Source organism: Chiloscyllium punctatum, chromosome 42 (assembly GCF_047496795.1).
Source record: "Chiloscyllium punctatum isolate Juve2018m chromosome 42, sChiPun1.3, whole genome shotgun sequence".
NCBI classification, from domain to species: Eukaryota; Metazoa; Chordata; class Chondrichthyes; order Orectolobiformes; family Hemiscylliidae; genus Chiloscyllium; species Chiloscyllium punctatum.
In genome coordinates, this window is record NC_092780.1 from 37,476,961 (window position 1) to 37,502,711 (window position 25,751).

Genomic DNA, 25,751 nt, shown 5'->3' on the forward strand with positions numbered 1-25,751 from the left:
TGTGTGTGTGTGTGTGTGCGCGCGTGCGCATACATGTGAGGGAGAGAAAGAGAATGTGAGAGTATGTGTTTGTGTGCGCATGCTTGGTAGAGTGCGCGTGATTGTCACGGAGTATAAGCCTGTGAGAGGGTGTGTCCATATATAGTGGAGTCACCTGTAGTGTGACAGGAACCCAAGGCCTGAGTTGAGGCCATCCTCATGGGTACCAAACTTGGCTATCAGCCTCTGCTCTGCCATTCTGCATTGTTGCACATCCCAAAGTCCGCCTTAGAGGATGGTCACCTGAAGCTCTGAGGCCGAATGTCCCTGATGGCTGAAGAGTCCCCTGACTGGGAGGGAACACCCATGTCTGGCAATTTGTTGAGTGGTGTCCATTCGTCTGTTGTCTTAGCATCTGCTTGGTCTCATCACACGCACATACGCACATACACGCAAACATGCATACACACACACATTCACACTCACATGCACAGTCTCTTCTCCCCTCATCTCCCTTCCCCTCCCATCCCCCTCCCCCTGCCCACTTCCACCCTCCCCCTGCTCCCTCCCCCCTTCAGCCCCTGTTCTCTTGGCCCCCATCCTCACCTGCTGTCTCTCCCGTCCCTTCCCCTCGCTCTCCCTTCCCCTCCCTTCACCCTTATCCTCCCCCCCTCCCCCCCCCCACCCCTTCTCCCCATCTCCTCCTCCCCTCTCACGTGCCTCAACCGCCTCGCCTCACCCCGTCTCCCTGCACACAGACGCAGGCAGACAGGCAAGGTCTTTTGCCCTGGGTGGGGAAGTCAAAAACTAGAACGCATTGGTTTCAGGTGAGAGGGGCAAGATTTAAAAGGGGCCTAAGGGGCAACATTTTCATGCAGAGGATTGTGCATGTATGTCATGAGCTGCCAGGGGAAGTGTTGAAGGCTGGTACAATGACAGAATTTAAAAGGCATCTGGATGGGTATATGAATAGGATGGATTTAGAGGGATATGGGCCAAGTGCTGGCAAATGGGACTAGATTAGTTTAGGGTATCTGGTCAGCATGGACAAATTAGACCGAAGGGTCTGTTTCAATGCTGTATATCTCTACTACTGTAACTGTTGTAATTCTACCCGGCTCCACCACTTCCTCTGTCAGCTTATTCCATACACTCACCACCCTCTGGGTGAAAACATTGTGCCTTAGGATGCTTTCAAATCTTCCCTCCCTCACTTTAAACCTGTGCGCTTTAGTTTTGGACTCCCCTAACCCTGGGGAAAACTTCCTTACTATTCACCTCATCTATGCCTCTCGTGATTTTATAAATTTCAATTGTCACGCTTCGATCTCCTTTGCTCCAAGGAAAAATGTCCATCCTATACAGTATCTCCATAAAGCTGAAACCCGCCAGTCTTGGTAATATACTTGTAAATCATTTTTGCACCCATTCCAGTTTAATAACATCCTTCCTATAGCAGGGCAACCAAAATTGTGTACAGTACTCCAAATGTGACTTCAGTAATGTCTTGCATAGCTGCAACATGACATCCCAACTCCTGTACTGAATGCTCTGACTGATGATGACGTGTGCTAAATGCCTTTTTCATCAGCCTATCTACCTGTGTCGCCACTTTCAAGGACTTGTGTATCTGCACCCCTAGATCTGTCTGTTCAACAACTCTCCCCAGGGCCATACCATTAACTCGGCAAGTCCTGCTTGGTTTGTCTTTGCAAAATGCAACACCTCACATTTATCTGAATTAATATCCACCTGTCATCCTCAGTCCACTGGCCCAGTTGATCAAGATATCATTGTACTCTTAGATAACCTTCTTCACTGTCCACTATACCAATAATTTTGGTAGCTATGACGTAGAAGGCTGGTGTAGGACTGGGGTGGACAAAGTTAAAAATCACACCACACCAGGTTATAGTCCAACCATTTTATTTGGAAGTACTAGCTATTGGAGCCCTGCTCCTTCATCACATAGTTGTGAAGCAGGATCATAAAACACAGAATTTATAGCAAAAGATTACTGTGTCATGCAACTGAAACAATGTACTGAACAAACCGAGATCATTGTTATGTCTTTTATCTTTTAGAGTGGGTTGCAGGTTTCTTCTCATTAATATGTAAATCCCTGAACGACTTTTAAGTCACTTTCTCGAGAGCTCCTAAATATTGTACCCAGTTGGCTAGCTCTCCCCAGACCCCGTGAAATTTAACTTTACTCAACAATCCATGGGCAGGTTGGACTGAAGGGTCTGTTTCTGTGCTGTGTATCTCTATGACTCTATAAACAAAAAGGTGATGTCTCAGCTCAGACAATGCATTAAAGGTGTAAGGTTAGAGTCTGTCTGCATCCCAACCTTGAGCCAGACTGGTTCTATTTCCAAGGTAGGAATTTATAAAATGTTACACTGATTGTCTGCTTGCATTGACCGCCTGCAGGTTGTGTGGGTTTTGAACAAAATAGAATGTATCTGCAATTACAATTCTGCAAATTCAAATTCACCCCATAGACTCGTGTGTATGTGTCTGTCTGGCTGCCTGCCTGTCCACCCTATCTACCTGTGATGCCACTTTCATTTACCCTATCAATGCTCTTCATGATTTTATAAACCTCTATAAGGTCACCCCTCAGCCCCCAATGCTACAGGGAAAACAGCTCTAACCTATTTAGCCTGTCCCCATAGCTCAAACCCTCCAACCCTAGCAACATCCTTGTAAATCTTTTCTGAACCTTTTCACAGTTGACAACATCTTTCCCATAGCAGGGAGATCAAAACTGAATGCAGTATTTCAATAGTGACCTAACCAATTAACTGTACAGTTGCAATATGACCTCCCAAATCCTATACTCATTGCTCTGACCAATAAAGGCAGAGGCTAACATCACTATCCTATCTACCTGTGACTCCACTCTCAAGGAAAGTACGAACCTGCACTCCAAGGTCTCTTTATTCAGTAACACTCCCTAGGACCTTACCATAAAGTATATAAGTCCTGTCCTCATTTGTTTTTCCGAAATGCAGCATCTCGCTTTTTATCTAAATTAAACACCATCTGTCACTCTTCGGCCACCTGATCGAGATCACATTGTACTCTGAGGTAACCACCTTCGATATCCACTAAACCACCAATTCTGGTGTCATCTGCAAACTTGCTAACCACCCCTCCTATGTTCACATCCAAATCATTTGTATAAATAACGAAAAGAAGTGGACCCAGCACCGATCCTTGTGGCATACAGCTAGTCACAGGCCTCCAATCTGTCAAGCAGCCCTCCACCACCCTCAATCATTTACCTTTGAGTCTGTATCCACTTAGCTAGTTATCTCTCTGTTCTGTGTGGTCTAACCTTGCTACCAGTCTACCATGAGGGACATTGTTGAACTCCTTACTGAAGTCCATATAGATCACATCCACCATTTAAATCCTGTGCCTCAGGATTCCCTCTAATAACTTGCCTTCCACCAATGTCATGCTCACTAATCTATAGTCCCCTTAAGTGACATTTGGACAGATACATGGATAGGAAAAGATTAGAGAGATATAGGCAAATATTATTAGTTTGTTTTTGGGAACATAGTGTGCATGGACAAGTTGGGCCTGTTTCCATACTATATGACTCTATGATTCAAAGTGAAATCTTGCCAGTAATGTCTTCATTTGGGGATTATATTGTAAATTTGATTATTGGTTTATAGTTCTCCATTAGGGATTGTAATGATTGGAACCTTTTACATGGTCTGTATTGTGCAGTGCAAATGCTTTCATGTAAATGCTTTAAGAGATAATTGCCTGGTCATTTTTTATTTATTCTTCCTTCCTGTTAGGTTTGAGAAAGGTAAAATTTACACTTACATTGGTGAAGTGGTGGTTTCTGTTAACCCTTACCGTCCTATGAATATCTATGGAAAGGATACCATTGAACAATACAAGGGGCGTGAGCTATATGAGAGACCACCTCATCTATTTGCTATTGCAGATGCAACATACAAAGCCATGAAGCGGAGGTCAAAGGACACGTGCATTGTCATATCAGGTAGGGAATGGCTATTTTGATGAAAGATTGTAGGGATTGGAGCTGGGTGGCAGAAGTTTCTATCTATTGCTGTCTAAATAATTGACCATTAAATAGTACATCTTGAATTTGGGATCACCAGTTTGTTGGACAGCTGCACTTAGTTACTCACCCCTGCCAGAACATGTGAAATTTCATATGCCATAAGTATAAGTTAACAATCTCTCCCAGTATGAGAGAACCTACAGCCATTCATTTCTCCTCCTTCTGCCCCAGTCTGTGCATCAGTTAACATAAAGCAATGATCTAAGAATGGGATTTAATCCGGCAAGGTTTCATATGAAGACTAAAGGGGCATGTATTTATACTGTAACTTCCAATCCACAAGATGACAAAGGGCTTAGCAACCAATGAAGTACTTTTAATGTTTATTCATTGTTGTAATGGAGGAACATGCTATATCCAACTGGATGGCCCAAAACACAATAATTTTCATTTCCTGTTTGCTAAAGGTTGGCAAGTTTATGATCAGATGGGTATGTACATGTTGTGGTTTATTGTAACGAGAGTGCATGCGTTTTACACGTAGGAAAACAAGGGAGTTTCAAATATGGATTAGTATTCCATCCATTTCATCACTCTTTCTGATGGTCTTTGTCAAGAATTCTGTTGAATTCTCTACTTCAATGTTACAACATAACATTGCTTTTAGACCTTTGCTACAGTACACTATATGAAGATGAGCAGCACAGTGAAGACTCAGCTAATTACTAAGACACTCTCCATGCTAAAGGGCACAGTTGTTCTATCTTGAGTAGAATTACTATTAGCTTATGTTGTCTGAAGTTTGAAAGAAGGGGACAGGCTGTGATTTAAGAATTGGAAACTGTTTGTTTTAAGGTGTTATGTTTGAATGGGAGGCTGGAGGCTATTTTAAACTGTGAAACAAGATAGTTTAGAATTGGGAGTCTGCAGCTTATATATAGCTGTAGATTAGTTTGTTGACTAATTTATCTCTCCCAATAGGGTTTTATGCTGGAAAAGTATTAATATTTGCAACAGCATGTCAGCTGTAGCTTTGTGGAGTTAACTTTTCCTCTTTCTGGATTCCAGGGGAGAGTGGTGCTGGTAAAACAGAGGCTAGCAAATACATCATGCAGTTCATTGCAGCTATTACAAATCCCAGCCAACGTCAGGAGGTGGAAAGGTAATAAATGGAGACTTTAGTTTATGCATTATTTGAGTAATTGTTTCCTTTAATAACATGTACTTTAATGTTTTCTTTCAACCCTCCCTGCGTGAGAGCTAGAAATGTTCTCATCTCTCAGACTGTTGAATGGCCAGAAGCACTTGATGTCTTGGCCTTATTTTCGTTGCATTCATTTTCATTAAATCATTTTATTTTAGTTACACCGCACATTTTGTGATTGTCTTAGAAAGTCTGACAGTCATCATTCAACATACTAAAACATATTGAACATCAACAAGCACAATTCCTTCTCCAGGACCAGAAACAAAATCTCGTTCTTGTAATCACTGCCACATGGAAAAACCTGAAAGTGATACAATGTCCTAACAATCTACTCCCTTGACCTCTGAACTGGATGAAGTTACTGTACCCCTCTGACACTGTACAACCTTCACCAAGTTCACTTACCATCCTGAAAACATCAGTGCCCAAAAGTGCCTTAAAATAGTTCACAAATATTCAAAACCTACTTCATTAGTTTGAATTGCAATGACTGTAGTGTGTAGGTGGATTTTGTAATATGCAACAATATCTTAAAAACACCAGTGGATGGAAAAACAATTACTTGTTTTTATTGAATGAAAGAGGAATGTTGGCTGGAACATCAGAAAAACTACTTCCTCCTTCAAACAGTGACTCTGGAACCCAATATCAGCAGCAGGATTCTTGATTGGTACGTAGGCAAAGCAAACATTGTTCTGTGTGATATTTGACCAGCACAAACAGAGGTATTGATAAACAGGAGATGGAGTAGCCACCCTTCTAATCAGAAAACCCCCTCTCGTGCAATTCATGCCATTTATTAAAAAGAGCTTTTCACTGAGGAATCTCAACTTCAGAGTATGTCTTGAGAATTTTGTCAGTACCTTCTGGCCTATTGTATCTTTTTGTACAAATGTTAACTATAGATTTTGATTTATTCTCTCACCCACCGCCAGCAGTGTCGCTAAACACGAGATGCCAATATTGTGCTAAAATCGGTAAATTCCAGCTGTATTAAGTCACCCGTTTACAATATGCTTTAATTAGAATTGAGTTATAAGCAATCCTTTGTACAGTTTGAATGAACAGGGTGTGAGGTTTGCTGTTGAAGGCAATAACAGAAATATTTAAGAGATGGTTTCATGTGCAATTATATACGACACCAATTCTCAACCTCACAACTTGAATTATATTTTTCTGAAAACCACAATTTCGATGAGTACATTGTCTCATAGGCTCTGTAGAATTAAGGACTTTTAAGAAAGTTTAGCTAGCTTTTTCCACCTCTGGTGGAGCACATGCAAATATGTCAACAAGCAGGGCACATTCTCAATTTATAAAAGCCAAATAATGAGTGTGCTGGAAATCTGAAAGCATAACAAAAATGTTGGAAATGTTCAGGTCTACAGATGTGTGGAGAGAGGAATAAATTAATATTTTATATGTGGTTCATATTTATTTTAGGGAGTTCCAGCTTATTTTAAGTATAGCACAGCCTTAAGAAGGTTTGCACTCTACCTAATAATCGATTGTAAGGGGAGCCCAGATACATTTTTCCCATAAAAGAATTGACTCTTCACCATTTGGATCATTTTCAATTTTAGAACAACCTTTCACAATGTGTAGGTGCTGGGATTCCAATACCTTTGAGCCTTTGGTCACCTTTTGATCCATCAGGCCGGATTACAGATGGTTTCTGCGTGTTACCCATTAAGTGATACCTTGTTTGTACTTGGGTTTCTCTGCAGCTCCCTCCAGTTCTTATAGATTTTTTTTCTGGTTTGGACTGAGACCTTATATCTGAGATATAAAGAGCAATACTCTATAAAAGAGAATGTCTTAAGCCCATGGTACTTCACAGCACCCTATTTTACTTATGTGAACTGAATTCAGCAATGATATCCAGGATAAACAATTAATAATACTTGTTGAGTAACATGTAAAACATGTGGGTTGCAAGAGGCAAGTCCAAATAAGAATGTATTTCTACAAACCAGTGCCCGGTGATATTTTTGTGATATGATGTAATACTGTAATGATTCTTTCTTTTGCAGGGTCAAGAATATGTTGTTAAAGTCCAATTGTGTTTTGGAAGCCTTTGGAAATGCGAAAACCAACCGAAATGACAATTCCAGTCGATTTGGAAAGTACATGGATATTAACTTTGACTTTAAAGGTGATCCTATAGGGGGCCATATCAATAACTACCTCTTGGAAAAAGTAAGAATTGATATGACCAAGTTGATTTTGCTTCTAATTAGCCTGTATTTTTGGATTGACAGAGTAAAGGGAGAACAGAATAGAAGGCAGCTAGCTAGGAGTTGTGTGCCAATTCTGATTTTAGATTAGCTGACAGGTGGAAGTGGCCCATTGTTGTATGTGGTAAAAATAGGTAAAAAACTAATTGTTGCATGTGGTCATGTGCTAATGCGGGAAGACAAATGATTGATTCAGACTCAGTGAGTTGACTGGTTCCTTCTCTGCTGTGAATCTCTGTACATTTAATTGTTCAGAGCTCTGAGCAATCTTGAATCTTAAATCCAAAAAGGTGCACCAGGTAAGAATTGCAGCAGGATAGGATCATGATAGTGATTAGTCTTTGATGGGGGGGTGGGGGAAGGTGGGCAAGGTGTAAATACTTGTTTTGACATCCGTGCTCACATTCTGTGAATGAATAAATAAGGAAACATTTGGGAACTTTTTTTAACTCAAGTTATCGAATTTCCTTTTAAGACATTCTTTTAGGTTTCATTATCAAAACTAATAGAGCAGTTTTTTACCACATTTTATGATTAAAATCTGCAACTGTTTGCAAAATTATAATGTTTTGCTAAAGAAATTTGACTAACTTGCTCTTAATATTGCACCTGACTCAGAACTATGTTTGGCCACATAACGAATCTGATTAAATCTTAAAAAGTTATTGTGGGGATGGGGGTGGTTTTGCATTGGGAGTTGTTTGAAGGAGGACATTTGCTTTCTGTGCGTTTAACTAAAGATCAATTTTCTGTCTTTGGAGAAGGAGTTGACAATGATTCAGAGCTCAGTTTGAGTGAGTGTGTACATGTCTTAACTGTATTCTGAAGGTTGCAATGGTTTTGGATTGAAGGTGATGTAGGTTGGCAGTTTCCCATCTGTTCTGTAGATTATCTTCACTTTTTGGGATAACTAGTGGAGGGGAAATACAGTATTGTGGTAAGGAAAATGGAAGAGAGAATTGATGTAGTGATGCAACCTTGTCTCATCCCCGTTTCCATTAAGGTAGTGTTTGTGATGGTTCATGGATTGCATATCAAGGGATGGGCAGAGGATAGTGACAAATATGTCTGAGAGCAGCTCAGTTTGAGATGGACATGCAAAGAGGTCCTTTGTTTCTACTAGTAACTTCATCAGCTGGACGAAAATGACAAAATTCAAGACTTTATCAAGTGTACACATAAAGTTTTCATTGCTTGGGAATTTCACTATAGTTGAAGAGATGTACAGCAGCCTACAGTAGCTAAAGGCAGTAATAGATAATGCAATCACAATGTAAAGAGCAAATGTGAATAAAAATAGAGGGTCCAACAACTTATGAAAGTATACATGGTTTCTTCAGCACCTTTTTTGAGATGATCTATAGCCCAAGCAATAAAGGATGCATTTTCTGAGAGCTGACCATGAAGGGGCGCTGATCAATAACAAAGAGGCAGTCAGTGCTCACTGGAAAGAACATACTGAAGGTCTCGTTGACCGAGATTGTACAGTCCTTGACCCCATTCCTCAGTTCTCCATCCATTTCAGTCTTGGTGCTATGTCGATACACCATTTCAGGCAAAGTTGAAAAAGCCATTTGACAGGTAACAAACAACATAGTCCCTGGAGTAAATGGAATCCATTCAGAAAATCTGAAGAACACTAGAGGTGCACTCTTGGCACAGTGATACAATCTTATATTTTTCAAAATGGTTTGAATGTGAGCATAAGAGGTACAGTTAGTAAGTTTGCAGATGACAAAAAATTGGAGGTGTAGTGGACAGCGAAGAGGGTACCTCAGATTACAACAGAATCTTGACCAGATGGGCCAATGGGCTGAGATGGAGTTTAATTCAGATAAATGCGAGGTGCTGCATTTTGGCAACGCAAATCTTAGCACGGCTTATACACCTTAATGGTAAGGTCCTAGGGAGTGTTGCTGAACAAAGAGACCTTGGAGTGCAGGTTCATAGCTCCTTGGAGTCGCAGGTAGCTAGGATAGTGAAGAAGGCATTTGGTATGCTTTCCTTTATTGGTCAGAGTATTGAGTACAGGAGTTGGGCGGTCATGTTGCAGCTGTACAGGACATTGGTTAGGCCACTGTTGGGATATTGCATGCAGTTCTGGTCTCCTTCCTATCGGAAAGATATTGTGAAATTTGAAAGGGTTCAGAAAAGATTTGCAAGGATGTTGTCAGGGTTGGAGGATTTGAGCTACAGGGAGAGGGTGAACAGGCTGAGGCTGTTTTCCCTGGAGCGTCAGAGGCTGAGGGGTGACCTTATAGAGGTTTACAAAATTATGAGGGGCATGGATAGGGTAAATAGGCAAAGTCTTTTTCCTGGGGTCAGAACTAGAGAGCATAGGTTTAGGGTGAGAGAGGAAAGATAAGAAAGAGACCCACGGGGCAATTTTTTCACACAGGGTGGTACGTGTATGGAATGATCTACCAGACGAAGTGGTGGAGGCTGGTACAATTGCAACATTTAAAAGGCATTTGGATGGGCATATGAATAGGAAGGGTTTGGAGGAATTTGGGCCAGGTGCTGGCAGGTCGAACTAGATTGGGTTGGGATATCTGGTCGGCATGGACAAGTTGGATCGAAGGGTCTGTTTCCATGCTGTACATCTCTATGAAATGGGAGGAGAGCACTTACTAGGGTGGAAAAAGGTTTTAAAAATTAATTTGCAACTTTTAATTGCTGGCTGAATTAAAATTGCAATACATTTTCCATTCCTTGCTGCTATGAAAGTGAAAGGTGATCAAAGTTTGGGAGAAGATTTGTAGCCCGGGTGCTCGTTGTTGTGGTTCTGTTTGCCGAGCTGGGAATTTGTGTTGCAGACGTTTCGTCCCCTGTCTAGGTGACATCCTCAGTGCTTGGGAGCCTCCTGTGAAGCGTTTCTGTGATCTTTCCTCCGGCATTTATAGTGGCTTGTCTCTGCCGCTTCCGGTTGTCAGTTCCAGCTGTCCGCTGCAGTGGCCGGTATATTGGGTCCAGATCGATGTGCTTTATTGATTGAATCTGTGGATGAATGCCATGCCTCTAGGAATTCCCTGGCTGTTCTGTTTGGCTTGTCCTATAATAGTAGTGTTGTCCCAGACGAACTCATGTTGCTCGTCATCTGAGTGTGTGGCTACTAAGGATAGTTGGTCGTGTCGTTTCGTGGCTAGTTGGTGTTCATGTATACGGATCGTTAACTGTCTTCCTGTTTGTCCTATGTAGTGTTTTGTGCAGTCCTTGCATGGGATTTTGTACACTACATTGGTTTTGCTCATGGTGGGTTTCGGGTCCTTTGTCCTGGTGAGTTGTTGTCTGACAGTGCCTATTGGTTTGTGTGCTGTTATGAGTCCTAGTGGTCATAGTAGTCTGGCTGTCAGTTCGGAAATGCTCTTGATGTATGGTAGTGTGGCTAGTCCTTTGTGTTGCGGCATGTCCTCATTCCGTTATCGCAACCCAAAGGACTAGCCACACTACCATACATCAAGAGCATTTCCGAACTGACAGCCAGACTACTATGACCACTAGGACTCATAACAGCACACAAACCAATAGGCACTGTCAGACAACAACTCACCAGGACAAAGGACTCGATACCCAGCATGAGCAAAACCAATGTAGTGTACAAAATCCCATGCAAGGACCGCACAAAACACTACATAGGACAAACAGGAAGACCGCTAATGATCCGCATCCATGAACACCAACTAGCCACGAAACGACACGACCAGCTATCCTTAGTAGCCACACACTCAGATGACGAGCAACATGAGTTCGACTGGGACAACACTACTACTATTATAGGACAAGCCAAACAGAGAACAGCCAGGGAATTCCTAGAGGCATGGCACTCATCCTCAGATTCCATCAACAAGCACATTGACCTGGACCCAATATACCGGCCACTGCAACGGACAGCTGGAACTGACAACCGGAAGCGGCAGATATAAATCACTATAAATGCCGGAGAAAACATCACAGAAGCACTTCACAGGAGGCTCCCAAGCACTGAGGATATCACCTAGACAGGGGACGAAGTGAAAGGTGATATGAAGCAGAATTGGATTTTTTTTCCATTTCGTGGCAAAACAATGAAATAGCTACAGAATTAATGAGCAAATAAGTGTAACTACACTGCTACCGCTGCTGGGCAAAAAGTGCTACAAGTTGTACTGCAGCATCGGTCTCACTGAGGAGCAAAAAAGATAGGCTCCAGAGATTCAGAAAGCTTTGATGCACTCTTTGAGCCAGGTATTGAATGGTATGCATTTGGCATCAGAGGTCAGGGGGAGAGAGAGACTTTATACGAAAGCATTAAAATATCAAGCTGAACCTTGAGCGTTTGAGCAACTGAAAGATGACCTTATCAGAAAAAATACTTATCTGAGGCATAAGAGACTATTTTAGCGGAGAGAGGGTGGGTGATGGTGATCTTCAACTCAAATGAAGGGTTCAGCAAAGGCATTTGGGAAATTGAACATCATCTCTCATCATCATGCTATGGCCAGTCAAATGGAAAGGCTGAGGTGGGAGTGAATATTGCTAAAAATGTCGAGCAAATCCAGTGCAGAATTGTGCAGGGCAGTGTTGAGAGGAAAAATAAATCTTCTGAAACCATGAGACATTGTAAATTCCAACAACAGGTATCATGCTGCATCAAAGTGCCTCTAGTAATAGTAAAACTTGAATAGTAAAATTCCCTATTGATGGCAGAGTACTAAAGGGTGAGTACTAAAATCAAGGTGAAACAAAAACTGAATTTCAGTTTGATTAAACTGCTAAGTCATTTCTGGAGGTAAGCGATTGAGGATCAGTCAGAATGAAAATGTTACACCATAGTCCAACCACATAGCAACTTGGAAACTGTTGAGCAGATTGTCACTTTGATCAGATGCAGTAAAAGTGAACAGTCAAATACATTAATGTAACTGCAGACATTTTATGAAAAACTGGAAAAGCAGGCATCAGTCCCAGAGGGCAACAGTACCCCAGCAATGGAAATGGATGATGTATAACTGTTAGCATGGCAACGATACACTGGGAATTAAAACCCCATCATATCAGCAACTAGATACCAGTCAGTCAATAACAGTTGTGCACACCCATTATAGGAAACTTGTATGGTATAAAGACTATGTATGCAATGCTTGTATAGAGGCTAGAGTTAATATACTGTTTTGATAATGAGTTAAATTTTCTTTGTTACTATGTATATTAATTAACTTGTGCGATTTGTAACTGAAAGTATTAGTGTATGGACTTTTTTGTGTAAAAGGGGATGTTTAGAGAAATGCCATTGAACTTGATGTTTTGGCTGACTTGCCATTGTGATTTGACCTCTAACTTCAGCTGTAAACGCCATTGTGTGCAATCTGGCAACCGTTACAAACATAGAATCATAAAATGCCTAAAGTGCAGATAGAGGCCTTACGGCCCATTGAGTCTGCACCAACCCTCCGAAGACCATTCCATTCAGACACATGGAGAACTTGCAAACTCCACACAGGCAGTCACCCCAGGTTGGAATCAAACGTGGGTCCTGGCTCCTTTAAAGCATGGTAATTCCTAAAGATACTTTACCTGAAATGCGAAAACTATGGTTACATAAATTAAAACTTTAAACCTTTAAACTCAAAGAGGAAACGTAGGGTTCAGTACTTCCTTGGGCAAAGTCTTCCTGCTAGTTTCTGCTGATGAGTACCCGTTTTGAGTTTAAGTATATGTTACTCTGATGGGAAGAATACTTGCTGTGTTATTTTTAACTTTGGTGCCTACTTTCTCGGGTTTACACAACCCTGCAGAATTAGTATTTGCAACTTTATTAGTTATTCCATTAGCTAAGTGAGTTATTTTGAGGGGATCAAATATTTGCATATGAAGCATTGATGAGTGTTTTAAATTCTGGAGAGTTGTTGCTTTATCTAAAACTTTAATGGTGTTTGTTTGACAGTCTCGGGTTATAGTGCAGCAGCAAGGAGAACGAAACTTCCACTCCTTTTATCAGGTTAGTATCAACAAATAAATATATGATTCATAACCTGATCAGATCATTCAAATCCTTGTGAAATGTTTGATTCTGGGGACAGACGGAGCCTTGGCTTAAAGTATAATTTAAGGGGTGATACCTCTGATACTGCAGTGTTCCCTCATTACAGTGCTTTTAGTGTCAGACTAGATCAAGTATTTATAGGCAAAAAGTCTGGCTGATTACTTATCCATCGATGTACCCAGAAATGTGAAGCCATGTGTTAGGTCCCAATGTGCTGCTGTTGAGACCAGCCTACTTCTCACAGACTGGGCATGAAGACCTGTGATCTTCTAGTATAAGGCTGGGTGTTTGGTGGCCATTGGAGGATTTGCCCATTGCTGACATGGGAGTGAAAGTCTCTCCTTCCAGTGATGCTAATGCTTCAGGTCCTGATAAAGAAAGAGGCCGTACAGAACTGCTGAAAGCCCCAGGGTGGTCTGACTGGTCATTTGAATCAATAAATTTTAAACGTGCACTGACCGTAATAAAATTAGCAAGTACTCTTTTTAGTAAAATGGTTCTTGTGGCACAGTGGTAACATCCTTGCCTGTGAACCAGAAGGTCTACATTCAAGTCCCACCTGCTTCAGAAATATGTCATCACATACCTGAGCAGGTTGCTCAAAAATACCTATTTTGGTATGCCAGACAGTGTACTGTACTAGTTGTGTTATCACACCAGGAGCTGTGTGAAGCTTTTGTTTCAGGAGTATTGGGAATGTCACAACAGTCAAACCAACGTGGAAGAGACTAACCAAACTAGGGAATGAGGGTATTTGCAAATAGCCTCTGCAGGTTGTTGCTCTCACTGAGAGCATTTCCGCATGATAGAAATAATATTTGATACTGGTATAACTGCTTCTTATGTGCTTTGATTTGAAAACAATGTGTTCATATTTTAGTTACTGTTGGGTGGTCCTGAGAAATTGCTACGAACCTTGCACATTCAGAAAGATCCAACCGCCTACAACTTCATCAAGGCCGGTGGAGTACTGAAGGTAAGGCTATAGTGTGTGTGAACAGAGAGAAATCAAGCAACTTTTTTTTGCTTCCTAGCGATTATGCAACAACTGGAATATGATACCAGTTAAAAAGTATTTTTCCAAAATGTGGAACTGGAAATTTCCATGCATCCTTCCCATCCCTCTGGAAACATTTCTGTCGATGGGAATTGGAACGAATCAATAAATCCTTGTTTTGAAGATCACTGCCCCTGAAAAGGCATTTCCTTGCCTTATGCTGGGATTGTTGGTTGGCTAGTCATGAGGTGGGAAAGAGACATCTGGTAGGTTACATTACAGCTGAGCACAGTTCCATGCCTCTGTTCGTGTATGTACCTTCACACAAGGAGTCTGTGGGTTGAGACCAGGAGCGGAAACACGGGTTAACTGTATCCTCCCTGAAAGAGATTTTTTTTCTATGATTTGCAACAAGAGGTACAAACTTGACTCAGATGAAGTACCTGAGAAGCTAGGGCCCTTTAGTCTCTGTAATGGCTAAATGAGCTCACTAATTCCTTTGCAGAATCTATGGATTAGTTGTAAATGTAAGTGCATTGGGAAATATTGAATGAAAATTATTTTGTGTAATCAATAATATAGAGTTGCGTTGCATTAGGACATGGTAGTCTGTTTGCACTGATTATGAAATGCTTTCCTAAAGTTTAATTATCCTTTTGCACACAGTCTGCTATAAACGATGCTGCAGAATTTAAAGCTGTTGCAGATGCAATGAAAGTGATTGGTTTCACTTCTGAAGAGATTCAGACGGTCTACAAAATTCTGGCCACTATTCTGCACCTGGTAGGTTCTCTGTTTCTGCAGTGAGTGAAAACGCACCTTTTCAGTAAATGGAGATTGCTGTACAATCATATCCAATTATGTTCAAGTTAACCTGCTTGGAATATTGCACCATAATATAAATGAATGCAAAATATTTTCTGGATGAGAGTAAAGCAAACGTAGTCATACAGCACTGAAACAGACCCTTCGGTCAAGCTCGTCCATGCCGACCAGGTATCCCAAACTAAACTAGTCCCATTAGCCTGTCTTTGGTCTGTAGCCCTCCAAATCTTTCCTATTCATGTACATGTCCAAATGTCTTTTAAATGTTGTAACTGAACCCGCCTCTATCACTTCCTCTGGCACTTCATTCCATTTATGCACAACTGTCTGTGTGAAAACGTTGCCCCTTAGGTACCTTTTAAATCTTTTCCCTCTCATTTTAGACCTATGTTGTCTAGTTTTGGTCTCCCCTACCCTTGGAAAAAGACCTTGGTTGGCTATTCACCCAATCCATGCCCCTCAAGGTTTTATAAAACCTCTGTAAGGTCACCCCTCAGCTCTGACGCTCCAGGGAAAATTGTCTCAGCTTACCCAGCTTCTCCTTATAACACAAACTCACCAGTCCTGGCAGCATCCCCTTTGTGATTTTTTTCTGCACCCTTTCTAGTTTGAAAACATTCTTCCTATAACAGTGCGACCAGAATTGTACACAATATTCCAAATGAGGCATTACCAATGTCTTGTAAAGCCACAACATGTTCTAACTTCTAAACTCAATGTACTGACCAATGAAGGAAAGCATGCCAACCGCCACTCCAGCACCCTCTCTGCATGTGACGTCACTTTCAAGGAACTATGCCCTTGTATCCCTAGGTCCAACTGTTCAACAACACTCCCCAGGTCCCTTCCATTAACTGTATAAGAAATGAGATGTGCAGCAGATGAGACTTAGTGAAAGTATAAACTTTATTTATCCCTTATTCCATGAGAGGAGTACATAACCAGGTTAAAGGATATTAATTTAAAAACCTCTTCCGACCTTGTGGTTCAACTGTTTGGATATCTTGCTAACTTTGCTGACTTTCTTCAGCATAGGAGGCTTAAAATCCATCTCTTCAACCACTCTCTTGGTCATCTCAATTATTGCTATAATAATGTGGAGCAAGAGTAGTCCATTTGGCCCTTTCGCCCTGCTATTTAATACCTTCCTCGATAATCTGTGTCATCCCACCTTCCTGAACAATCCATGTTATCTGTTCATTCCATTAAGATCTGGACATCCTTGGATCTCCATTTCAATGTGCTCACTGACTGGACCATCTACCGTTCTCTGAAGGGGTGAACATCAAAGGCCTAGATCCTTTTTCAGTGAAGAAATTCTCATCATCATGGGTCTAAATGTTTGACTCCTTTCCTATGATTCAGACACCTGCTTCTAGACTTCCCAGTCTGAGGAAGCATCTGCCAAGAAAGTCATTTATGATTTTCAGTTCAGTGAAGCCACTTCTCATTGTGTAACAATTCAGCAAATATGGGCCTCATCTATTAGATTTTCTATAGAGAGCAATTTACTTATTCTGTACGTGAGTTTAGTGAATGTAGTTGCGGGTATATTTGCCAAGCTGAGAAGTTGATTTACAGATGTTTCGTCCCCTGCCTTGGTGACATCCTCGGTGCTTTGGAGCTTCCTGTGAAGCGCTGCTGCACTGTGTCTTCTGGAATATTTGGTTCTGTTCCTGCTGCTTCTGGTTGCTGGTTCTGGTTGTTCATTGTCGTGGCCGGTTTATTGGGTCTGGGTCCATGTGTTTGTTGATGGAGTCCATGGATGAGTGCCACCCTTCTAGAAGTTCTCTAGCTGTCCTCTGTTTAACTTGTCCTATGGTTGTTTTGTTATCCCAGTTGAATTTGTGGTCTTTGTCATCTGTATGTATGGCTACTAAGGACAGCTGGTCATGGTGTTTACTAGCGAGTTGGTGTTCATGGATGCGGATTGCTGGTTGTCTGCCTGATTGCCCTATGTAGTGTTTCATGCAGTTTATTTACATTGCAATGTTAATTTACATTGAACCTTGTAAATTATGTTTGTCTTGCACATGGTGTGTATAAAGTCTTTTGTCCTGGTGAGTTGTTGTCTGAGGCAGGCTGTCATAAATCTGAGTGGTGAGAGGAGTCTGGCTGTCAATTCCGATGTATTTTTAATTTAAGGCAGCATGGCTAGTGAGTTAAGCCATGGTATGTCCTTGTCTTGTTGTTTGTTAGGCATCTGTGGATGAAGTTGCGGAGATATCCATTCTTGACAAATACTCTGTTGAGGGGGTGTTCTTCCCGTCATAGGTTGGGTGCTGAAGTGTGTTGTCATCCTTTTGAACAGGGTTCTGATGCAGCTTCTCTTTTTTGTGTTCAGGTGGTTGCTGTTGTAGTTCAGGATCTGGTCCATGTATATGGCTTTCCTGTACAGTTTTGTGGTGCATTCACCGTTCTGTGTTCTTTGTACCAGAACATGCAGGAATGGGAGTTGGTTGTTTCCTCTCTTGTAAATCTTATCTCTGTGAGTATGGTATTGATAAAATGGTGTGTGCTCACGATTTCTGCTTTCTTAATAACAAAAGTGTCGTCAATGTTTGGATAATTTTGTGGGAGGGCTGTTTATCCCAGTTTTTGCATCACTGCTTCTGCTATGAGGCCAGAGATGTATGAGCTCCTAGGTGTCCCATTGATTTGTTCATCTATCTGGTGGTTGAATGTGACGTACGTCGTCAAGCATGGGTCTAGTAGTTTGTGCATTCCTTGTTAGTTTCCCCATCATACCAGTTGTTCTGTTTTTTCCAGAAGGTTGGCTATTGTTTCTCTGGCTAGAGTTTTGTCAATTGAAATGAGCAGTGCCGTTACATCAATTGAGACCATTGCTTTGTCCTTGTCTATGTTTATGTTCTTGATGTTGTCAAGGAGTTCCAGTGATGATTGTATAGAGTTTAGTGAACCTTTATTCCACTTCCTCAAAGACAAATATTACTGAAAAGGAGAAGGTTGACAGGCGATGTGAGCAAAGCAGGATATGGATGGGCGAGATGGGGAAAAATAGTTTAGTTGGTGGAAAGACTAAGATGGCATAGATTTAAGATCATTGTTGAAAGAAGCAATAGAAATATAAGGAACACATTTTCATGCAATGAGTTGTTGGGAACACTGGTTAGGAATGTTGGTGAAAGCAGGTTCAATTGAGGCATTTATGAGGGATATGGATTGGTATCTAAGGGAAGAATCTGCAGGATTATGGGTAAAGGGATATGGAGTGGCAAAAGACAAATTGCTTCATTGGATATGGCAGGCTGGATGGTGTCCTTCTGTACTATCCCATTTCTATGATAAATACCTGATCCTGGTACACCGCTTCCACACACTTTAAACAAATATTGCAAAAGAATGAAGCACTATTACTTTTAACGCACTTAAGAATAGGTTTGAGAAAGATCCAGTCAAGAGGGTGAAGTTAGTCATCATCAGTTCAGTGAGAATGGGATCAAAAGAACAGGAGGTGGATCTCACAGACAAGATAACTACAAGAAGAACATGAGAGAAAAATGGGCAATACATTAGAAAATTAGTGCAAGTTCTGGACCGGGGCAATCTAAAAGGAAAATTTTCCTGGGAAAGCTAATTAGTAGAAGAGTGGGAAGAGCTGATCAAGTGACCTTGATCTTGGTGACAAAGAAGTTTCTGAGCATCTTGCACTTATTCGAGATGAAGTCTTGAAGGAACCATTGCATTTTATCTCTTTGATCTCTCAGGGATGACTCTCATCAAGTTCTTTGTGGGGACAGGAGCTTTATTATTTTATTGTCTGTCTCTTTTCTCGTACGTGCAGTTTAGTTTCAGTTTCCTTGTTATTATACTTGCAGGCTTGACTCCTGGAACACAACAGACAAGCATAATCAAACACTGAACAATTGATCAATTGAATATGATGCAGATAGGGGAGAGTACAGAATCACTGGAAGTGACAACAATTAAAGAACTATTTGAAACAAAACTGCATACAGAATTATTTCTAGTAGGGCAGCATTTAAATAAAGAGAACTTACATTTGTGAAATCCTTACTAAACCACCCATTACGTGGAGTGAATTGTGTGCTGTTCTCATCGCTATGTTATTCAAAGGATGTAGAGGCACTGCAGCAGTAAAAAAAATGGATTTCCAAGCAACGATAAACGTACTGAGTCTCCTCCTGAACAGTGAAGGATAGGACTTGACCTCATGACTAACCTTTTAAAATTATGAAAGCCTTTGATAGAATAAACACACAGTATTCATAAAAATGTTCATCATGGAATTTCCACAAGGAAGAGAAAATTGGAGCTTATCAATACAAGACCGTAAGATATCCAAACACATTCTTTTCCCATACACTGGAGCAAATGTGGAAATTGTAATCCTCGGGGATAAGTATTTTAAGGGAGGGTTCAGTAAGTATGAATGAGGAAAGAATGATGGATTATATTGTTAGAGTAACATGTAAGGAGGATTTGGAGATGCCTGTGTTGGACTGGGGTGTACAAAGTTAAAAATCACACAACACCAGGTTATAGTCCAACAGGTTTAATTGGAAGCACACTAGCTTTCGGAGCGACGCTCCTTCATCGGGTGGTTGTCACAATCACCTGATGAAGGAGCGTTGCTCCGAAAGCTAGTGTGCTTCCAATTAAACCTGTTGGACTATAACCTGGTGTTGTGTGATTTTTAACTATGGAAGGAGGATGCAGGGAGGCTTCTTTGTACACCCCAGTCCAACACCGGCATCTCCAAATCATAAGTATTTTCATGTTTTGTTTCCTTCATTCCTTTAAAAACAAAAGCAGTCGATGGTATGGTGACTCAGTCATTAGCACTGCTGACAATCACCTGATGAAGGAGCATTGCTCCGAAAGCGAGTGTGCTTCCAATTAAACCTGTTGGACTATAACCTGGTGTTGTGATTTTTAACTATGAAAATACTAAATTTTAATGATGTGTTGAAATTAATCTTGAATAAGATCAGACTGAATCTGAATGTCCACCTCATCCAGGTGGCACAGTGGCTAGCACTGCTGCCTCACAGCACCAGATTTCCAGGTTCGATTCCAGCCTTGGGCGACTGTCCGTGTGTAGTTTGCATATTCTCCGTGTCTGCGTGGGTTTCCTCCGGGTGCTCCGGCTTCCTCCTATTGTCCAAAGTTGTGCAGGTCAGGTGAATTGGCCATGCTAAATTGCCCGTAGTGTTAGGGGCATCAGTCAAAGAGAAATGGTCTGGGTAGGTTACTTTTCGGAGGGTCGGTGTGGAGTTGTTGGGCCAAAGGGCCTGTTTCCACACTGTAGGGAATCTAATCTAACCTAATCTAATCTAATCATTCATGGTCACTGGCATAAAGAGTTATGGAGAACAGACCGGAAAGTAGAGTTGAGGCTGCGATAAGATCAGTTATGATTCTATCAAATGGCAGAGCAGGCTCAAGGGGCAATATTGCCTCCTCCTGCTCCTCATTCTTGTATTCGGTTCACTAATGCCTCCTTGCTGTTTGTCTATGCAGGTATCATTGTCACACAGCACCATCTACTGGCCACATTTCTATATAACTTACGATTCAATAATTAAAGTCAGCACTATACTCCTCCTATACTGCCAGTTGCAGAGTTTGAATGCCCATCGTGAGAGATTACAGAATATTTACAAGACTGATGTATGTGTAACTGAATATTTGCACTCCAAGTTTTCTTTCACTACTCTATGCTTTCATGCCTTAGTAACATACTGTGACTAAAATTTGCCCCGAATTACAATTTATTGCATTAACTGTGGTGCATTTGACATGACTGTGTTATTTCCTTTTAAAGATGTAAACATAGTAAAAGTAGAAAATTGTGTTAGTGAACAACGAAGGATTTAATTTATTGAAAACTGAGCTGGTCCATTCCCACACTGTCTTCTAGTTGGTGGTATTGACCTGGTGAGGTAGCTTAACGCTGACCTTAGAGTAGCAACTTAGTAGTTGAGAATAGAAATCCACAATATTTTCAGCATACAATTTCGGAAGGCATTGACATTGGCTTTGTGCTATTGTCAGTAGACTGTTAATCCAGAAACTTTGGTCATGATCTGGGCACCTGGGTTTAAATTTGGCCATAACGTGGTGAAATTTGAACTTAATAAAAAAAGTCTGGAATTAAGAGTACACTGATAACAATTAAACCATCGGTTGTGAGATGATGCTGTCATTTTAACAAGGTTATTTTATCCTTGTTTTCTTTCAAGAGGTCGTAAAGGCAGAGGTGCTGAAATGTCTGGGCAAGAGCCTATTTTGACAAATAGCTGGGGAGTGGCCATAATGAGTTTTGAGAAGATTTGTAGCTCAGGTTGAGGTTCTGGATGTGGGTGTGCTCGCTGAGCTGGGAGGTTCATTTCCAGATGTTTCATCATCCTACTAGGTAACATCTTCAGTGGGCCTCAGGTGAAACACTGTACATGATTCCTGCTTTCTAATTATATGTTTGGGTTTCTTTGTGTCATGTCATGTCATTTCCGGTGGTGATGTCATTTCCTGTTCTGTTTCTCAGGGGGTCTAACTCGATGTGTTTGTTGATAGTTCCGATTGGAATGCCATGCTTATAGGAATTCTCGTGCATATCTCAGTTTGACTTGTCCTAAGATGGATGTGTTGTGCCACTTGAAGTGGCGTCCTTCCTTATCTGTATGTAAGGATACTAGTGAGGTTGTTTTGTGGCTAGTTGGTGTTCATGTATCCTGGTGGCTAGTTTTCTGCCTGTTTGTGGAGTGGCCAGTTCTCGCAGTTCAGGTTTTTTTCTCGTTTTGTTTAGTTGTAACAGTCATGAGCTGCTACAGTAGAGAAAGGTTCAAAGCTTCAGCAGATGGTTCCTGGCTGGCTTTCTCTCTGAAATCTCTTTGAAAGTTGTTTCCTCATGCATTTGAATTTACCTTTTGCCAAGGGATATGTTTATTGGACGTTGTAGGAATTGGAATAGCTGCTTAGTTAAGTTGCTGTGTTGAGTTGGTTGGGGTTTCAAATAGTTAAGTTATTATTAATTCTGTTTTCTTTTGTTCATGTTTCAATTGTAGTGTTAAATTCTGTTTGCTTCAAGCCAAGTGGTTTAATCAGCTGCATCACTCCTGGAATATCCATTTCAACATTCTGCCTTTAAAATAAGAAAAGTTAAGGTCTGTGCTACCTTAAAATATTTTGAGGGGGTCTGGCCTGGCCCATCACAATTGTCAGAAAAACAAGAGTCTGGTTCACTAATATCCTTTAGAGAAGGAAATCAGCTGTCCTTACCTAGCCTAGCCCACATATGACTCCGGACTCTCTCAGTGCAGTTGACTCTTAACTGGCCTCTGGACAATGAGGGGTGGGTAATAAATGTTGGAGAAGACTGTGATACCCACTTCCAGTAAATGCATAAGAAGAAAAAAAAAGCCTCTTAAACTTGGTCCACCATTAATCCGCTTTTCAATTCAATTATTTATCCACTTTCATGTTCTTTAATACCCTTGCTTTACAAAAATCAATTGAAGTTATGAAGTAGAGCTCCAACTAGTGGTCTAGAAGTTATGACCAGCAAAGTAGCTATTCCTTTGCTGGGAAAATGAAAGGTTTGTTTTCCTGCCACTGGTCAGTTTTACATTGATTCCAGTGTGTGGTTGTTCCTTAATACCTCACAGCATGTTGGCCATTATCTTCCACAATCAAAGAATGAACAAATAATCCTCACCAAGGGGAAGGGTGTGACCACAAAATCACACTAAATTTAATGAACAGGTTGTTATAGGCATCTCATCTAATTTCTTGCTTTGCGTCCTTTTCTAAACTTAGAATATCTTCAAAATCTTCTTTTTTTTTCAGTTGTTTATCCCCCAAGCTTTGCATCACCTTGCCCTTGGCAGATCTTAACTATGGAATTTATTGATCACTTCACTCCATTGAAATGTGGTTACATACAAACACCTTTTCCTGTTTTACATATTACAAGTTACATTAGGTAAGGCTTAATTTTAGAGAAGCTGAATTTCTGTAGAATAATTTTCCTCAGCTAGTGAATCAGTTGCTATGGATTCTATTTAGATTAGATTAGATTAGATTACATACAGTGTGGAAACAGGCCCTTCGGCCCAACAAGTCCACACCAACCCACCGAAGCGTAACCCACTCCCCTACACTTACCCCTTCACCTAACACTATGGGCAATTTAGCATGGCCAATTCACCTGACCTGCACATTTTTTGGATTGTGGGAGGAAACTGGAGCACCCGGAGGAAACCCATGTAGACACTGGGAGAACGTGCAAACTCCACACAGTCAGTTGCCTGAGGTGGGAATTGAACCCAGGTCTCTGGCGCTGTGAGGCAACAGTGCTAACCACTGTGCCACCGTGCCGCCCACAAATTAAGGGAGAGAGAGAGTCAGTGCTGCTCTGTACATGTCTGTTTCTGATGTCAGTCTAGCCACCTCTGCCAGAAGAGATTGTGGGTGGACAACAAGATTGAACTTGGTTGTAAAGTTCTTTACAGCCAAATAATCAACTGATAGTCATCGGGGAGGTGTTCAGACACTGTTTTGACTGTATCAGTTCACAGAGCGATAGAAATTTCAAAACAAAGGAAGAAATTGCCTGGGTTTAAAAGGTATTTAAAAGCGTTCTCACAGTTGGGATATTTTGTCCACATGAGTTGGATAACAGACATTTATCTCTGTCTGTCTAATGCTTAATATAAATATTGTGTGCAATTTGGTTCCATTTTATAAGAAAGTGCCAAAGGATCTACAGGTAAAAATTCCAAAGTCAGAAGTTGTTGTAATTCGGAAAGGCCAAAGAGTCTGTAACCGTTTTTGCCAGAAAGAAGATTCGGTATGTGGAGGGGCGGGTTGGTGGTGGTGGTGATGGTGGGACAGAGGGTTGCAGCAGAGGGGAGGAGTGAAGACCTGATTTGCTACATTTCAAAAGTACTTCAGAACTAAAGAAGACATTTTCACTAATGGGGAAACCCACCACCATCAGCCCTAAACATGAGATGTGACTATTAAATCTAACACACTGTTTAGGAGAAAACTCTTTTACCTGGACAGTGCTTCTACAATATGGAACTTTACTGTCTCAAGGAGGAAATTAAGCAAAGAGAGTAGATCCACTCATGGGGAAACTAATCCAGACGGGAAGAAAATAGTCAAAGTGGAAAGTGGTACAGGTTGGTCAGAAGCTATCTCCTAACCAAACTTGCAGTTACAGGAGCTAATGAGATGAACAAAATCTTTATCAATATAAAACTATTGCATAACCAATGACAGAGATTGGTACTTACATAACACACCTTATTTGTAGCTGTTGGGAACATTATGATATTTTTATCTGTTGTTATGCCAGCAAATTTAAGAATAATGTTTTGCTTAACAAGTCTCCAAAACGCAGCAATAAGCAAGATAATTAGTGAAATGTGGATTTTGTTTTTTTTTTGAAGGAGGACTGTTGGCTGTGTATAAGGACAGCTCTCCAATTTCCTTTCTATAATTCAAAAGAGTGTTTCAGGCCCACGTGAATCACCAGAACAGGTGACTGGATAAATCCAATCCCAGAATTAAATCTGGCTTGATAGATCATTTCCTTTCCCTAGTTTTATTTGATGTGGTGTTCGTTCACTGAAACCTGAAGCTACAGGTTTTCTTTAACAACAGATCAGAAGTTTATTACACAAAGGACAGAAGTAAGTAAAATGTAAAGCAATTTATCAAGGTTGTTATGGGCCAGGCCAGGCCTCAGGATATTTCAAGAAAGCAGCCTGGATCCTAACTTTGCTCGTGTTTTAAGCAGGATATTCCAGGAATGATGCAGCTGGCCCAACCGCTTAGTTTTAAATAAAACAGAATTTATTTGCAAGATTGCTAAATGAACAAACAATAGAGAACTGAATGTAGAATAACTTAACCTATCCAAAAACACAACAAACTATACCAACTTAAAGATACTGTTCCAAATTCCTGCAACAATCCCCATAAACTCCCCTTGGCAAAAAAGGTAAAATCAAAGACCGGGTCTTACAGGGGAGATGTCAGAGAGATTCAGTATGGAATACCTTCCATGTAGCTGTTTCTTTGACCAGCAGCCTCAAAACCAATTGGCTGCTTGCTCTGAACAGCCAGACTGCGAAAAACCCAACCCAAACCAAACCAGAGAAAAGCTGACCTGGGAGAACTAGCCACTCCCCTTTCATTGTACCGGTGTTCTATTTTAAACTTAAAAGCTTCCTCAAGTAGATCACCCAAGATGTTTTGGAGCCTGTGTGTCTTTATGACCTCCTGAAAAAAAAACAAGGACAACATAACCTTGTTAAAGGAGCAGCATCATTACAAGATTTAGAATACCCAGAAAAACAAAGAAAAATCAACCTCTTCCCCAATGCCACTATATTAGTGATTCCAAACCAGAGCAATTACTCCTACATATAAAATCT

At 41.0% G+C, this 25,751-nt stretch overlaps 1 protein-coding gene across 2 annotated transcripts in view; it reads left to right on the forward strand.

Annotated features, from left to right (window-relative positions):
• The window catches only part of myo1d (myosin 1D), a 545,704-nt gene that overhangs the window by 91,561 nt on the left and 428,392 nt on the right, over nucleotides 1-25,751 (forward strand). The window contains exons 2-7 of one of the 2 annotated variants that reach the window (XM_072561832.1): nucleotides 3,801-4,009; nucleotides 5,102-5,195; nucleotides 7,274-7,439; nucleotides 13,401-13,454; nucleotides 14,380-14,475; nucleotides 15,163-15,279. In XM_072561832.1, the coding sequence (XP_072417933.1) occupies nucleotides 3,801-4,009; nucleotides 5,102-5,195; nucleotides 7,274-7,439; nucleotides 13,401-13,454; nucleotides 14,380-14,475; nucleotides 15,163-15,279 (736 nt within the window). The remainder of the gene's footprint in view (nucleotides 1-3,800; nucleotides 4,010-5,101; nucleotides 5,196-7,273; nucleotides 7,440-13,400; nucleotides 13,455-14,379; nucleotides 14,476-15,162; nucleotides 15,280-25,751) is intronic. The other variant, XM_072561833.1, reaches the window with a different exon arrangement.